At 57.7% G+C, this 14,591-nt stretch overlaps 1 protein-coding gene across 1 annotated transcript in view; it reads right to left on the bottom strand.

The window, feature by feature from the left end:
* Positions 1–14,591, bottom strand: part of HSPG2 (heparan sulfate proteoglycan 2) — a 115,214-nt gene that overhangs the window by 2,010 nt on the left and 98,613 nt on the right. Inside the window, 27 exon segments of the mRNA XM_023758322.1 lie at positions 48–118; positions 231–309; positions 410–485; positions 2,207–2,263; positions 2,355–2,477; positions 2,572–2,743; positions 3,099–3,343; positions 3,621–3,842; positions 4,236–4,334; positions 4,848–4,956; positions 5,077–5,186; positions 5,319–5,418; positions 5,505–5,649; positions 6,312–6,423; positions 7,082–7,198; positions 7,279–7,426; positions 7,629–7,738; positions 8,415–8,681; positions 9,329–9,426; positions 10,227–10,431; positions 11,488–11,748; positions 12,040–12,219; positions 12,460–12,655; positions 13,129–13,310; positions 13,552–13,686; positions 13,993–14,133; positions 14,247–14,391. Coding sequence (XP_023614090.1) covers positions 48–118; positions 231–309; positions 410–485; positions 2,207–2,263; positions 2,355–2,477; positions 2,572–2,743; positions 3,099–3,343; positions 3,621–3,842; positions 4,236–4,334; positions 4,848–4,956; positions 5,077–5,186; positions 5,319–5,418; positions 5,505–5,649; positions 6,312–6,423; positions 7,082–7,198; positions 7,279–7,426; positions 7,629–7,738; positions 8,415–8,681; positions 9,329–9,426; positions 10,227–10,431; positions 11,488–11,748; positions 12,040–12,219; positions 12,460–12,655; positions 13,129–13,310; positions 13,552–13,686; positions 13,993–14,133; positions 14,247–14,391 — 3,905 coding nt within the window.

A 14,591-nucleotide genomic window follows, 5' to 3' on the forward strand; every position in this document is an offset into this window, starting at 1 on the left:
TGGGGGGGGGGGGGAGGGCGAGGTGCCAGGGAAGGGAGAGAACCCACCTGAAGATAAGGTGCCCATCCTGAAGCCCGAGACTGATGAAGTCCTTCCCTTGGCTGGCCTCTCCCATCTCCTGCCAGGGAAGCACAGGGTGTCTGGGGTCCCCAGCCTGGAGAGCTGAGGCCCCTGACGGTGTGGCCTCCGCCTTTTTCTTTCCCACCGCCCTGCTGGACGCCCACACTCACCATGCCCTGCCAGAGCAGGAGGCCGCTGGCTGTGCTGGTCCGAACTTCCAGCTGGATGGTCTCAGGCACCCTGGGCAGGCTAGGGGGGGGGGAGGGGTAGGTGGACAGGTGAGGGGGCAGAAGTCCCAGGTTCCCACTCCCCTCCCCGGGCTCACAGGCTCTCCCAACACCCATCTCACCTCCTGGGGAAGACGTAGTTGGGGAGGGCTAGGAAGCCACCATCGTCGAAATAGGCTCCGTACTGTCCTGGGGCATCTGTGGGAGAAAGGGGGATATGGGACAGCTGCTCACCTGCTCGGAGTGTCCACCCGGCATCGGGTCCTCTGACCCTACCTCCACCCCGTCATGTAGGACCAGGGGGCTCTGAACCTGCAGGCCCTGGAGACCCAGGGGGCGTGGACAGAATTCAGGGGCCTGTGGACTTGGATAGAAAACATTAGGGTTCTATGTTCACTGTCGTCTCACTGGATTTAGCAGTTTCTCTAGTTATGCACGCAGGCAACAAAGGAAAGGAGCAGCAGGAGGGCCTGTGACTTCCTCACCAATAGATTTCCTTTTCGAATTGCAGTGGGTGCAAATATCTCAGAACACTGTGTACGCTTATTGAACTGTGTTAGCTGTTAGGACCAGCACTAGATCTTGTTATTTAATGTGTTGATGAAGCAGCACATAGGTTACAGTTGAGAAAATTTAAAACATTTTGATCATCTTATTTCAGTGTAATTGGTTTCCTATTTTTGTGATTGTTGATTTTAATACATTTTTATTGATTTCAGAGAGGAAGGGAGAGGGGGAGAGAGAGAGATAGAAGCATCAATGATGGGAGAGAATCACTGACCAGCTGCCTCCTGTACACACACTACCGGGGATTGAACCCCCACCCCAGGCATGCGCCCTGACTGGGAATAAAACCGTGACCTCCTGGTTCATAGGTTGACGCACAACCACTGAGCCATGCCAGCCTGGCTGCATTTTTTTTTTTAAACAGTCAATAGGTCCATCCCTAGTTGCTAAGTCCTTTTCCTGGTTTTAGCTCTGAAAGTCCCACAGCTCAAGAAACCCCTCAGCCCTCAGGAAACTGGGACAGTTGGTCACCTAAGTCCATGGCACCTGAAAGATCCAGAACCTTTGTGTTCCTTCCATCTCCCAGATAGGAAGCCAGGCTCGGGGTGAGTAACTTGCCCAGGAAGCAGGAAGTCTGGATGGCAACCTGGACCTTTTGGCTCTAACATCCATACTGTGTGCACCTCCAACATCCCAGCCCTACCTGCTCAGACCCATCCCACAGGCCAGTGCCGGCCCCTGTGGGCCTGGCAGCTGCAAGGGTTGGGGATACTTGGCCACCCTCCACCAAATGATGAGGAGAACAGCTAACATTTACCGAGCACCTACTATGTGCCAATCCCTGTGCAGGGAGTTTCACATCCAGCTGTAAACATCATTTCATTGAACTGGATCCTGATAATAATCCCATGACTTACATATGATATTCATAAAAGCTAACATCATATATCCACCAGGTACCAGGTGTTGTTCTAAGCATTTTAAAGACTTTCAATAATTTTACTCTCACACAATATTTTATCCAAAGCCTTGTGGAAGGATGTTACTTCTCTCCATTGTACACATGAGGAAACAGGCACAGAGAGGTTAAGTGACCCACTCAAAGTCACACAGCCAGGCAGGCTGGCTCCAGAGTCTACGCTCTGACCCACGACACCACCACCTATCTCAGTAGTGATAAATGAGATAGTCTATAAAGCAGCTAGCACAGTGCCTGTGAATGTTCAAGATGGTAGGACCCAGCTCTGTGTGGCTTTCTTTGCTCTTTATTCTACTTGTGCCCAGCGAGCCTCTCACGTGGACCTGTTCTGTTTAGAGCCAGGATTAAAGGTGTGGGGTAACTGGACCGGGAGCTGAGAGACCCGAATCCAATTAGGAGACAAGTCCACTCAGCTTCTCTGGAAAGTACGTACCGTTGCCCCCACTGCCTTCAAGATGCCAGTCAGATTCCGCGGTGCCATGTCTAGAGCCTATGGAGAAAGGCAGGGTCCCGTCAGTGGGCACAGACGCTGTCCCGCCCCAGAGCTCCGATAAGGGATGGAGAGAAGCTGGGGCAGTTACCTTGTTGGCAGCGGGGGCCAGAGAAGCCGGGGGGACAGAGGCAGTGGGTGCCCTGGCAGGTGCCCCCATGCAGACAGGGCTCACGGAGCTGGCAGGGGTTCTCCTCATGCTCACAGAGGTCTCCTGCGGGTCATGGCAGAGGTGAGTGGCACGAGCTGGAGTTGCTGCTGACCACCCCCCGCCCCTCCCTCACCCAGGGCCTGGGCAGCTCACACACCTTTGAAGCCATCTCGACATAGACACTGAAACTCAAACTCGCCAGCAGGAAAGCATGTGGCGCCGTTCTGGCAAGGCTGGCGCTCACACGGGGAGCTGTCATAGCACTGCCCGATGCCCCGGCTGCCCAGGAAGCTGTAGGTGAGGTCTAGCCGCTTCCCATTCACTGACACCTGTGGGCATGGGGACACTGAAGGACTCAGACCACACAGGAGGTGGGCATTGGCGTACCAGCAGAGAGAATGCAGTAGAGCGGTAGCTGGGAACCCAAGCTGGAATTTGAGTGGAACAGGGGACTGTAGGGTAGGGAAGGGAGAAACAGGAGCACCTACTGTGTGCCACCAACATCCATCAGTACAGTCAATCCTCAGTACAACCCTTCAAATGAGGTGTAATTACCCCATTTTACAGAGGAGGAAACTGAGGCTCCCAGGTGAAGTTTCTGGTCCCAAGGGCCTTAGCTAGCTGCAGGTGGGGGAGTCTGGTTTGCCCCCCTCCCCTCCGTGTCCTCTGGAAGCTGCTCCTCACCTCACCCAGGCAGCCACGGAAGGGAGTGCTAATGTTGGTGGCCGGGGACAGCTGCACCGAGGGCTCCACGCCACCGAGGTAGAGGAGGGTGTGCAGGTTGAGGCCTTGGCTCTTGCCCGGGGAGGAGCGCAGCACAGGGCGTCCGCCGTCCACCCGCAGGCTGCCGTCCTTGTTGAGGCGCTCGGCAGACACACGGTGCCAGCGGCCCAGGGCCAGTGGCTCTGGGCTCCTCAGAACAGCCAGCCCTAGGGAGGATGCCGGGAGGGCTGACACACGGACGGTCCCCTGCCCTGCCCACCCCACACAGGGACAGGGAACTCCCGTCAGCCTCCTGGTGTTCCACAGGAACCTGAGAGGTCTAGGGACTTGAAGTCACACACACAGAAGGAATGTGAAGGAGCAGGGAACTCCAATTGGTCTGACTTCTGAATTCATTCCTCTGAGCCTCCTCAGGGCACAGGCAGCCCAGGGGGCACAGACGTGGCCCCTAGAGCCCATCTGCACGTGGTGTCCAGTGCTCACCTGACCCCAACTCGTAGCGGAACTCCAGGTGGCCACCAACCATCGCCAGGGACACGAAGTCCTCCACAGGCTCGCGCTTGCCCCCGCTGAACAGCAGGATTCCGTTGGGTGCCAGCGGCTTGAACTCAATGTCCAGGCGTAGCTCGTGGTGCATGTTGGTGAGGGCGGGCAGCACCAGATAGGAGCCAGTGCCCGACATGGAGGGCGTGGTCACGGTCACACCTGCAGCAGCCACAGCTCAGCCGGGGCAGTGGGGACACCAGAGTCCCGGGAGGGGTCCCATTATTCAGCCTCACTCTGGGATCCCTGCCCACCTCACTCTCTAGTCCCAGAGGCTGGAGATCAGTGAGGCAACAGCTGTGGCTGCACAGAAACTCCTGGCCCACCCGCATGCAGACCAGGCTGGAAGGATCCCTAATAAGAGGGGCATCCCTTTGCGGGGCTCTCACGTAAGGGATTGGGACTGCGCAGAAGCTTGGCCAGGTGACTTTGAGGCCATCTGGCTCTGGCATCATTTTAGCATTCTAGGACCCATCATGGCCCCAGAGGGCCCCTGCCCAGCTTCCCCCATCCTTACTGGGACCCCTGGGGGGTCTCAGGCTGGGCTCTACTCACCTTCCTCACACCGGGGCCCGGAGCGGCCCAGGTGACAGCGGCAGTTGTAGCCTCGGCCATCGGGCCTGTTTACACAGGTAGCGTCGGGCCCACAGGCCTCTGGGGACACACAGGCCACGAGAAAGACATTGAGGGTATAGTCCTGATGCCAAAGCCCTACCTATTGCATCCTAGGGGCCTCGGCTATCTAGGGCTTGGCCAGGCTAAGGAGGGGGAGTGGATTAGAGCAAGGGCCAGAAGAGGCTAGGCAGCGGGACAGCATGGCGGGAAGTGAATGAGGACTCTGTCTGTGGTGTTCTTGAAAGACTGTACCCGGGCAATAGTATGGGGGCAGCTAATGGGGCGAGTGCCTTGGTAATGGATGGGAAGGTGGTAATTACCTGGGTTGAACGGGTGGGAGAGAGGTTTGTACCTGGGCATCATAATGGGGGTAGGTACTTGGGTAGCAGAGATGGGGGGCAGGGGAGTGTTAGGTGGCAGTGATAGAGGTCAGTATCTAGGAGGAGTGGTAAGTACTTGGGTAAGAGTGACAGCGTGTGGTAAGTACATGTAGCAGCTGGGGTACAGGCAAGTTCCCCAGGGTGACAGTGATCAGGAGGGGTGGGTCCGCACCTGGGTGGCAGTGCAGGGCCTGGGAGTGCTCACAGCGGCTCCCGGTGAAGCCAGCTGGGCAGATGCACAGGTAGCTGCTGCTCTCCGAGTCCTGGCACCAGCCCCCGTTCTGTAAGGTACACCAAAACATCAGGCCAAGAATATTGGCCCTCCCGCTCCCCACAGGGCTCTGCCACAGCTGAGGGCAGTGGCCAGGGGCAGCCAGATGGCATGTGGGATGTGGGGTTACCTGGCAAGGCTGGTCCCGACAGGTGGGGCAGTGGGAGATGCCATGCGCTGTGAGGTTGAGGTCATGGAAGACAATCTCCTCGCCCTGGATCTGTAGCTCCCGGACACAGCCTGGGGGTGGAGGTGACAGATGGATGAGCAAAGGTGGGGGTGCTCGTTCCAACCACACTTTGCAGGGCCCTCCCAGGCTCCGATGGGCGTTGGAAAGGCTTGGGCAGGGCGGGAGATGGGGAGGGAGCTCACCTATGAAGCCGCTGCTCAGCCCCGCTTTGGGGATGGCGCCATAGTCAGGGTAGCCGCCCAGGTAGAGCTCCTCATTCAGGTCCAGGCCCTGGAACTTGCCCTGGGGAGTGGGAAGGTCAGGAATGGCAAGCAGGCTGGGTGGAGGTGGGGCTGGGGCTGGGAATACGGGGATGGGTTGGGTCTCACCTGGGAGGTCCCGTTGACTGGGGCCAGGCTGCCTACAATCAGGGAGCCCTGGGTGAGGCTGCGCAGCAGGGTCACGGTATGGAACCGGCCCAGCACCAGCGGTGTCGGGTGGCGGATGGTGGCCATGCCTGAGCCTGCGTCAAACCTACTCCATGCGACAGGACCAGGGCAAGAGAGGGAGGATGTCTGGTTGGTAAGAAGGGCTGGGCAGGGGGCGCAGCCTGGGCAAAGGTGACATCACCATTTCCCGCAGTCCTGCTCCAGTTCCTGTCCCTGCCTTGTGGCCCACCCCATTTCCCACTCCCAGCTTGCCCCATCCCTGTGCCTTCCCTAGCTCTTCTCTTCCCCCACACCCCTGCCCTGGGAACTTATCCAGAGTAGCCCCCAGGGTTCTAGTTGCCTGGTTCTGAGGCCCTGCAGCCTAGCACCTGGCCTCACTGTTCCTCTGAGATCACCTTGTTTCTTCCCATCTTTGTTTACGGCTGGTCTTCCCCAACTAGACTCTACATTCCCACAAGTGCCGGCACATAGCAGGTGTTCAACAAGTAACTGCAGCAGTGCCAGCTCCTAAGGATGCACTTAGCATCACTGAGTATTTCTGTGCAAGTCTCAGGCTGCTTCCTCCTCCACCTGGGGGCATGCTGTGCCTACTCCAGCAGATCGGGTGGTCGCTGAGGGTAACAGCCGCATCTCCTTCCTCCAGAACCTCCATGTATAACTCAGCAAAGGGGGTGTATGTCTGACTAAAGCCCTGCAGTCTAGTCCCTAACCCCCGCCCCCTGTAAATCGGGAGGGGGAGGGTCTCACCGGAACTCGGGCCTCCCACCCACGAGGCCGAAGGAGATGAAGTCGGGCAGCCTGTTGGCCAAGTTGGAGGAGCTGCCTGGGATCCGCTTCTGGCCATTGTACAGCAGCATCCCTTGGGGGGGCACAGGTATGTAAGGGCCTCCCAACCAGTTACGGGCTCCCTGTCTGCCCAGCCCAAGAATGAACCACCCACGCTTGCGAGCCCTCCACTCTAACAGCTGTCCCTCCCCTGGGGCACCCCACACAGCCAGAGCCTCCCCACGACCTCAGGATGTGCCCTAACAGAAGGCCTTGCTGACGGCTCCTAGGCAGACACTGAATTGGCTTCACTCACACTGTAGGGTCTACCTGAACGAGGTGATGGAGGCAGAACTCACCCGAGTAGAGGAGGAGGCCTGGACAGTGAAAGTCAGAGACCCGCAAGAGGTGGGAGGAGACGGATGAGAGAGAAGAGAGGAGGGAAGGGTGAGAGATGGGAGAAGGAGGGGAGACGGAGCAGAGATAAGAACAGGAAGGTGGGACAGGAGGGCTGGGTGTCGATGCACTGATGGCAGAGGGGCCATGGGGAGACTTAGATGAGAGATGTCATGGAGGTGGGGATGGAGAAGAGAGGAGGCGTGAGAGAGGGCCCAGAGGGGAGGCCCGGCAGGCCTGGGGACTCCAGGACAGGGGAGGGCTGAGGGAGGTGAGGAGGACTGGGGGCTACCAGGGCTCATAACATGACGGCAGTTACACCAGGCCCCCCCCAAATCAGCTTCTCTCCTGCTCACCATCAGCTGAATCAGGCCGGAAGGTGATCTTGATCTCAAACTTTCTGTAGGCATCCTTGATGGCGGGCAGTGGCAGGAAGGAGTGGGGGGTCTGCGTGAAGTAGGGCACCACCCGCTCTGTTGGCAGAGGGCAGAGTTACAGACGATGCCCACCGGGCAGTGGGCAGGGCCCTGCTATCCCGGGGGTGCTGTCTTACCTGGTACGTGCAGATCGGCAAAGGCTTTGACCTTGCCCTGGCGGTTAGTGGCAGTGCAGACGTAGGTGCCTGCGTCCTGGGGCTGAACTGAGGGCAGCAGCAGCATGTTGTTCTCCACGCGGCTGCCGGGTGGCAGGTTCCCATCCAGCTGCAAACACACCCACACTTTGGACCCTGCCTGGCCTTAGCCTGCACCTCCATAGGGCCCATCTCCCATGTCTGCCTCAGGCCCATCCTCAAACCCTGAGCACTCTGTGCCAAGCCTGGGCCAGATCCTGGGGGCACTGAGATGGTGAAGACCTGGTCGCTGACCCTCAGGCATGCCCACTGGTCCCCAGCCAGGCCTTTACCTTGCTCCAGCTGATGTCAGGAGTAGGGTAGCCAGAGGCCATGCAGGGGAAGGCGGCTGCAGAACCAGCAGGCACACGGACCTCTGGGGGTGTTGAGATCTGGGGCAAAGCTAAGAGGGAGGAAGGAGACAGAGGCCATGAACGGGATGACAGCCATTGTTTGCGAGCCTAGCCTACGCCCTGACGTGTTCATTCCTGGTTGCACAGGTGAACTGGGCAGAGGCAGGGCCCAGGAACAGGTCCATTTGACTCCACAGCCCGAGACTCTTCAACACACCTGGGCAGAAAGTGGTGCAGTCCTTTGGGGACCTGAGAAGGGGTAGGTACTAGGGCAGTGTGGGTCAGGAAGTTAGGGGACAGGGCATAGGGTTTGGGGTGAAAAGGAATTGCCTTTGAAGAAAGCACAGATTTGTGTCTGCTCTGCATCCACTGCCCTTGTTTTATTCTCTGTTATGTCTGTTTGGTGTTTACAGGTCTCAGCCCTCAGACTGGGCTGTAGGTCTCCCTCATCAGAACAGGTGCTCCAGTAGGTAAGGACTACATATCCATTTTCCTTGGATGCCCCTGGGGGTAGCCTTTTCCTGCAAGTCCCAGCCTGGTCCAGAGGAACACTCACGTTTATCCCCTGCTGCCACCACTCTTATGAAACCTGCCTCTTAAATACACAACATTGAAACTTCCCAGGAGAGTGGAAAGGAAGAAGCAGGCAGGCAAGGCAGGAGATGGCAGCATGAGAAACCCCTGCCACACTCTCCAGTCCCCACGGAGGTCCCTACTGGCCCTCACCTTGCACGAGCAGCAGCACGTGGGACTGGGTGGTGCCGGCGGCGTTGGTAGCGGTGCAGCGGTACTGTCCAGCGTCGGCCAACTCTACGCGGGCAATCCTGACGATGCCTCCGCTCTGCATGATGCCAGGCCGCAGGCGTCCTCCAACTTTGCTCCATGTCACTTGAGGCTTGGGGTCACCCATGGCCAGGCACTCGAACTCCACAGCATGGCCGACCACCACGGTCTGCACGGAGGTCCGGATGTTGATGAGCACCGAGGGCAGGGCTGGGGGAGGAGGAGGCAAAGGCAGCGTGAGGCCAACCTGCTGCAGGCCTGGCCTGAGGGTGCAGGAAAGGTGAGCACTGGAGCCCTAGGCATTCATTCGTTTCTTCATTCACTTTTTAAAATATATATATATTTTATTGATTTTTTTACAGAGAAGGGAGAGGGATAGAGAGTTAGAAACATGGATGAGAGAGAAACATCGATCAGCTGCCTCCTGCACACCCCCTACTGGGGATGTGCCTGCAACCAAGTACATGCCCTTAACTGGAATCGGACCTGGGACCCTTCAGTCTGCAGGCCGACACTCTATCCACTGAGTCAAACCGGCTAGGGCCTTCATTCACCTTTTGAAGCATTCACTCATTAACACACTCGCTCTTTGCTCTTTTGTTTATTCCTTACTCACTTGTGTATCCAATGTTATTCTGTATTGGTTTGTCTGAGCACCCACTCACTCCACCCATCTCCCTTCTTCCTTCTTCCCTTGCAATATTTGTCAACCTTCTTACTCTATGCCAGACACAAGCAAGATACAATCGGATCATTCTCTTCATTCATAACATTTAAGGGGCTTCCTAGGGAACACAGTCCCTTTTTCCTCATCTCTGTCCCCTGCTCTTGGCAGAGGCCTGACAGCACCATCTTACCTTGGACAACTAGCTGGGCACTGGCCTGGGCCTGTCCCCATGGTCCATAAGCCTGGCAAATATATGTCCCTTGGCAGCTCTGGTCCAAGTTCTGGATTCTGTAAAGAAAAAAATAGTAAGTCATCAGTGAATAAAAGCAATTGGTGAGAATGCTTTGCAATTGCATGGGAGTTCAAAGCCACCAGAGATCAGCACACGGTGTCACTTCTAGTTCCCCAGAAACCATGCGAGGTGGGCAGGGTGGCTTCACCACATTCATTTTGGACTCACAACTTATGGTTTAGAGCTCAAGGTGAAAGTTACCATTGCAGAGCTACAACCTGGATCACGTGGCTATATCTGGCCACAGAGCCTGTTCCCTTTCCCCGATGCTGTCCGCGAGGCGGCGACCCAGAGCTCCTCCAACCCTACCCAGAGCCCGGTTCCCAGGTTATGAAGGCATTTCGGGGCCCCGGAGTGCGAGCCAGGCAAGGTTCAAGTGAAAACCCCCCTCTGGAGCCCTATTCTAGGTCCTGCTTCTGCAGCAGAAGCTGGGGAAAGTAAAGGGTGGTGTGGGTTGTTCCTGGTTTCCCCTCCCCACCCTCATGTTAAATGTTTGCAAACACAAATCTAAAGTTGTAACAGAAGAATCAAATTTCCTCTATATAATACTACCAATATGGGCCACTCTTTACTAAAGGCCTTCCATATGCTAAGCACGGTGTCAAGTGCTTTAGATCATTTCATTTTGATCTCATAACCCACTGTACAGCTGAGAACACTGAGGTCAGAGAGGTGAAGTGACTTGTCCAAGGACATTGTTTTACGTGGAGCCCCAAGAAGGCAGGTATTCTAACAGCCCCGCTGTACACCTGGGGCCGGGGTGCCCAAGTTCAGTCCTGCCCCCATCCCCACTCACCGGAGCACCCCATCCTGCACACTGTGGCCAGGCGGCAGCTGACCCCCTTCCTTGACCCAGCGGAGCTGGGTGTCTTGGTCGTTAGGCACGGCACAATGGAACTCCACACTGGCCCCTATGCTCCTGGTCTCCAGCTGAGGCGTGACCTGAACGGTGTGTGTGGATCCTGCTGGGATGGCGGTGGCAGGGAGAGAGCCGGAGGGGCCTGTGGGGACATGTACGAGGGTGTGTATATGTGTATGTGTGTGACCCGACGCCTCCCCAGGACCCAGGGAGCCCCATCCTAAAATTGAGGGAATATTCTTCTCCCGGTAGCTCCTCTGACCAGAGGAAAAAGACCTTTCATTGGTAGATTCATTCCTTTGCTCGCTCAGACAGTCACCCAATCAGCCCATGTAAGAGCCTGTGAGGCGCTGGGCTCTGTGCTTCCACAGGCTCCGTCTCTCCTAAGAGGATCCATGGTCATGGTGAAGGCGTGGGTCCTCCGGCAGCGGATGGATGGCAGGGTAGGTGCAGATACATATTATCACCACTTACTAAGTGCCTACTGTGTGCCACCGGCTCTATGTACGTGTATCTCTCTTAGTCAGCCTATGTGCTGGCATTGTTCTCTCTACTTTACAGACAAAGAAACCGAGGTATGAGACAACTTGGCCATGTCTGACCACTACCAAGTGACCGAGCTGCCCACTGAACCCAGGCTCGTTGTAGCCCAGGCTCTAGACCAACGGGCTACATGCTTTTCCACTTCTAGAGTGTGGGGCCCAACAGCACTTGTTTGGCCTGGTGTAACTGATGGAGGAGACCATGGAGAATGGATTCTTTGGAGACCCACGGGAACCCTGGGCACGCCAGGGGCGGGCGCTGCCCTGTCACACATGCACGGTCAGCAACGCCAGCATTTACGGAGCCTGTTCTGCGTCCTGTGGTGGACAAGCCCGGGGCTGCTGAAATGACGGAGCCCAAGCCCTGCCCTGAGCGTCCCCAGTCTGGCAGGTGAAGTCCGGAGGACTTAGGTAGACAGCCCTCGGCAGTGCGAGGTCAATGGCAGTGGAGGGACGCAGCCATGAGAGCTGGAGGTGCTGAGAACTCAGTGATGGGGTCAAGCTTTGGAGAACAGGGGAAAGGAGGGGTTTCCAGGTGGGGTAATGGAGGGAGGTCCTTGTGTCCTAAGTGGGGGTCCCAGGTGCCAGTTGCTGGGTAAGGAAAGGGCCTGGAGGAAAGCTGACCCATTCTGCCCAGCCTGAGCTAGGTCGCTCACCTTGAACGTGTACCAGGGTGAAGGCCTCTGCCGAGCCCACCCTGTTGGTGACCTGACAGCGGTAGCGGCCTGAGTCCTCGGGAGCCACAGACTCAAAGTGTAGCATCTCGTTCCTGGCCGTCGCCCTCCCGGGGAGGCTACCACCCACGCGGCTCCACTGGAAGGTGAGTGGGGGCGTCCCATGAGCCAGGCACTGGAGCTGCACCGCCTCCCCTGCCCTCACCGAAGTGTGCTCCGGGTCCGTGGTGGCGTACGGTGGGCCTGGGGGAAGGGGACGCAGAGGTGGGGAGAGGGGAGGAACAGAGGTCAGATGGGAGCAGGAGACTTGCCAAAGAACCAAGGACACTGAATGGTGAGCCCCAAGGACTGGGGATAAGGGAACCAAAGATCCAGGGAGGGAATGTGGGCTTTAGGCGAAAGGAGGCTCTGGGGGGCTGAGGTGCATGGGACCTTCTGGACGGGGTTCTGTCCAGGGTGTAGCCTGGTGGTGGGGAGGCGCTCAGACCAGCATGCGGTACAGACTGGCCCAAGGAGGGCAGATGAGTGCCTTACTCTCCACATGCAGGAGGATGGTGGCCTCCGCATGTCCGGCAGGGCTGGTGGCGTTGCAGATGTACTGGCCCGAGTCCTGCTGGGCTACCCGGGGGATGATCAGTGTGTCACCTTCCAGCTTGTGCTGCCAGGGCAGTGGGGAGCGCAGCTTAGACCAATGAATGGTGGGCTGTGGGCTGCCTGTGAAGCAGAGTAGAAGGAAGCAGAGGTCACTGGGCTACCTCAGGGTCCAGCTGGGAGTAGGGATGGTGAGGAAAACACCTGGGTGGTCTTGCCGCTTCACGGGAGGCACTAAGTGGGCACCTCCACCATCACTAGGAGATGCAGCAGCATGGCACCATCTTCAGATTTCTTGTGTCTAAAATTCAAGCCCCAGGCACCACCGCTCTGCCTGCCCCGTGTGCCAGCCCCCGTCCACACCTGTGGCTGAGCAGCGCAGGGTGGCCGTGTGTCCAGCTTCCACAGTCAACTCAACTTCTTCAACCTGGACTTGTGGGGCCCCCGGGGTCACGTTGCCCGTGTCCACAATCACCTCCACCCGCTTCTGTGCCGTGCCCAGTGCGTTCTGAGCTAGGCATACATAGGTACCCGCATCTGATGGTTTAGCTGATGAAATCTGGAAGAAAGCAAGGAGGCTGGTCATGAGAGAGGACCTTGGCATCAGCCCCCACTCTGCCTTGGCTTTACCTCTTTCCTCTGCCCTTCCTTTTGTTTTTAGCTTTCCTATTTGACTGGCTGCTTGAGAGCTAACACTCAAGACATCCTATTGGTCCGTCTATCCATTCACCCATCAAACCGCCCACCTATTCATCCATCTATCCACCCATCTACCCACCTCCTCACCCATCCAACCCCTACCCTCCCTCCTTCCCTCCCTCCTTCCTTCCTTCTTTTTTCTTCCCACCCATCTTCCAATCTACCCACTATCCACCTATCCCATTCCTCCCTTTCTCTCTCTATCCATTCATCACCCGACTGCCCATCCAACGTTCTTCACTCCAAGCATCTGCTCAAGGATGGGCCCTGTCTGGGCCTCAGACCCAGAGATAAAACAGCCCGGGCCTCTGGCCAGGGGAAGCCACGCCTCACCTGCAGCATCGTGTGGCTGTCCACGAACCCAAACATCTGCTGCTCCAAGTTGGTGGGGGTGCCGATCCGAGTCCAGCGAGCAGAAGAGCGGGGCTCCCCAGCACTGACACATTCCAGGGTGATGGCCTTCCCCACTTTCACCCGCACAGGGCCCTCGGGGAGCACAGACACCGTAGGCGGCCCTGCCCAGAGGAATAACCGCTGATCCACATGCAGGCTCTGCTGGTCACACTGTCACCACCCCTTCTCAGTAACTACCATGTGGGTACTTGTCTCCCCACTGCACATGTGGAAACTGAGGTTCAGAGAGGTAGAGTGCCCGAGAGGGAAGCAGTGGCAGAGGCAGAATTTAAACCTGGAGGCTCTGAGCTTGGAATCGGGGCGGAAACAGGAAGGTAGAGCCCGTGGGGTTGGCGCCCTCACCATGGACGCTGAGGTTCACGACGCTCTGGGCCACGCCGTAGGCATTAGAGGCCACGCAACGGTAGGCACCGTGGTTGCTGGGCCGGGTGCCCACAATGGTGATGATGGAGCCGTTGGGGCTGATCTGGACGTTGTCTGTGGGGTTGGCATTGGGGAGGGTATGGTCAGTGAGGGTGTCCCATGCCTGGGTGCTGTCAGTAGGTGTACCTCTGCCCCACGCCCCTGACACCTCCAGCCTGGGTGTCCAGCTCACAGGGTCACAGACGGCAAATGAAAGAGTCCTTGCAGACTCCTGGGTCCAGGCCGGAGGCCCCAGAAGGGAAGGGCCTTACCCAGGGTCACACAGTGAGTTTGGTGCCATCCTCAGCCTCTGTCCACCCACAGTGGTGATCACTATACATTGACACCTGCCTCCAGTCCCACCCACCCCACCCAACTCACCCTCCAGCTCTTGGTTACGAAACTTCCACTCAATGTTGATGGGGGCTGCCCCGTCGTGAATGAGGCACTTGAAGCTGGCATCCTGGCCCTGCTGCACGGTGCTGCTGGGCGGGTCGATGGAGATGACAGGGCTATTAAGGCCTGGGGGATGAGGGGCACGGAGGGCTGGGCTCAGCAGGGCTGGGTTGGCTCAAGCCCGCTGCCTCAGCTCCAGTCTCCCCTCTTTCCCCTGCCATGGCATCTGCCACACTCACGGTAGGAGGAGCCCGCTGCTCTAGGTGGGACAGTGACTGTGAAGGAGGCCTCCTGCTCAGGGCCTGCACCGCCAGCTACGCGGCACACGTACTCGCCGGAATCGGCTGGGGAGACGTTGTGAAGACGTAGCAGGGAGCCATGGGTCTGTCGGAGCGAGGATGGGGCAGCCATCAGGCCAAAAGACTTGGACCGGGCAAGTCCCCAGGCCTGGCTGTGCCCGTGCCCGGGAGTTCTCCCTTGGGGCTCAGGGCTCCAGCTGATACAGGTGAGCTTCATTCACAGAGTCCTACATGTCCAAACCCCACTTTACAGAGGAGGAAACTGGCTCAGGAAACAGCTCAGCA

Source organism: Myotis lucifugus, unplaced genomic scaffold, assembly GCF_000147115.1.
Source record: "Myotis lucifugus unplaced genomic scaffold, Myoluc2.0 scaffold_128, whole genome shotgun sequence".
Classification (NCBI taxonomy): Eukaryota; Metazoa; Chordata; class Mammalia; order Chiroptera; family Vespertilionidae; genus Myotis; species Myotis lucifugus.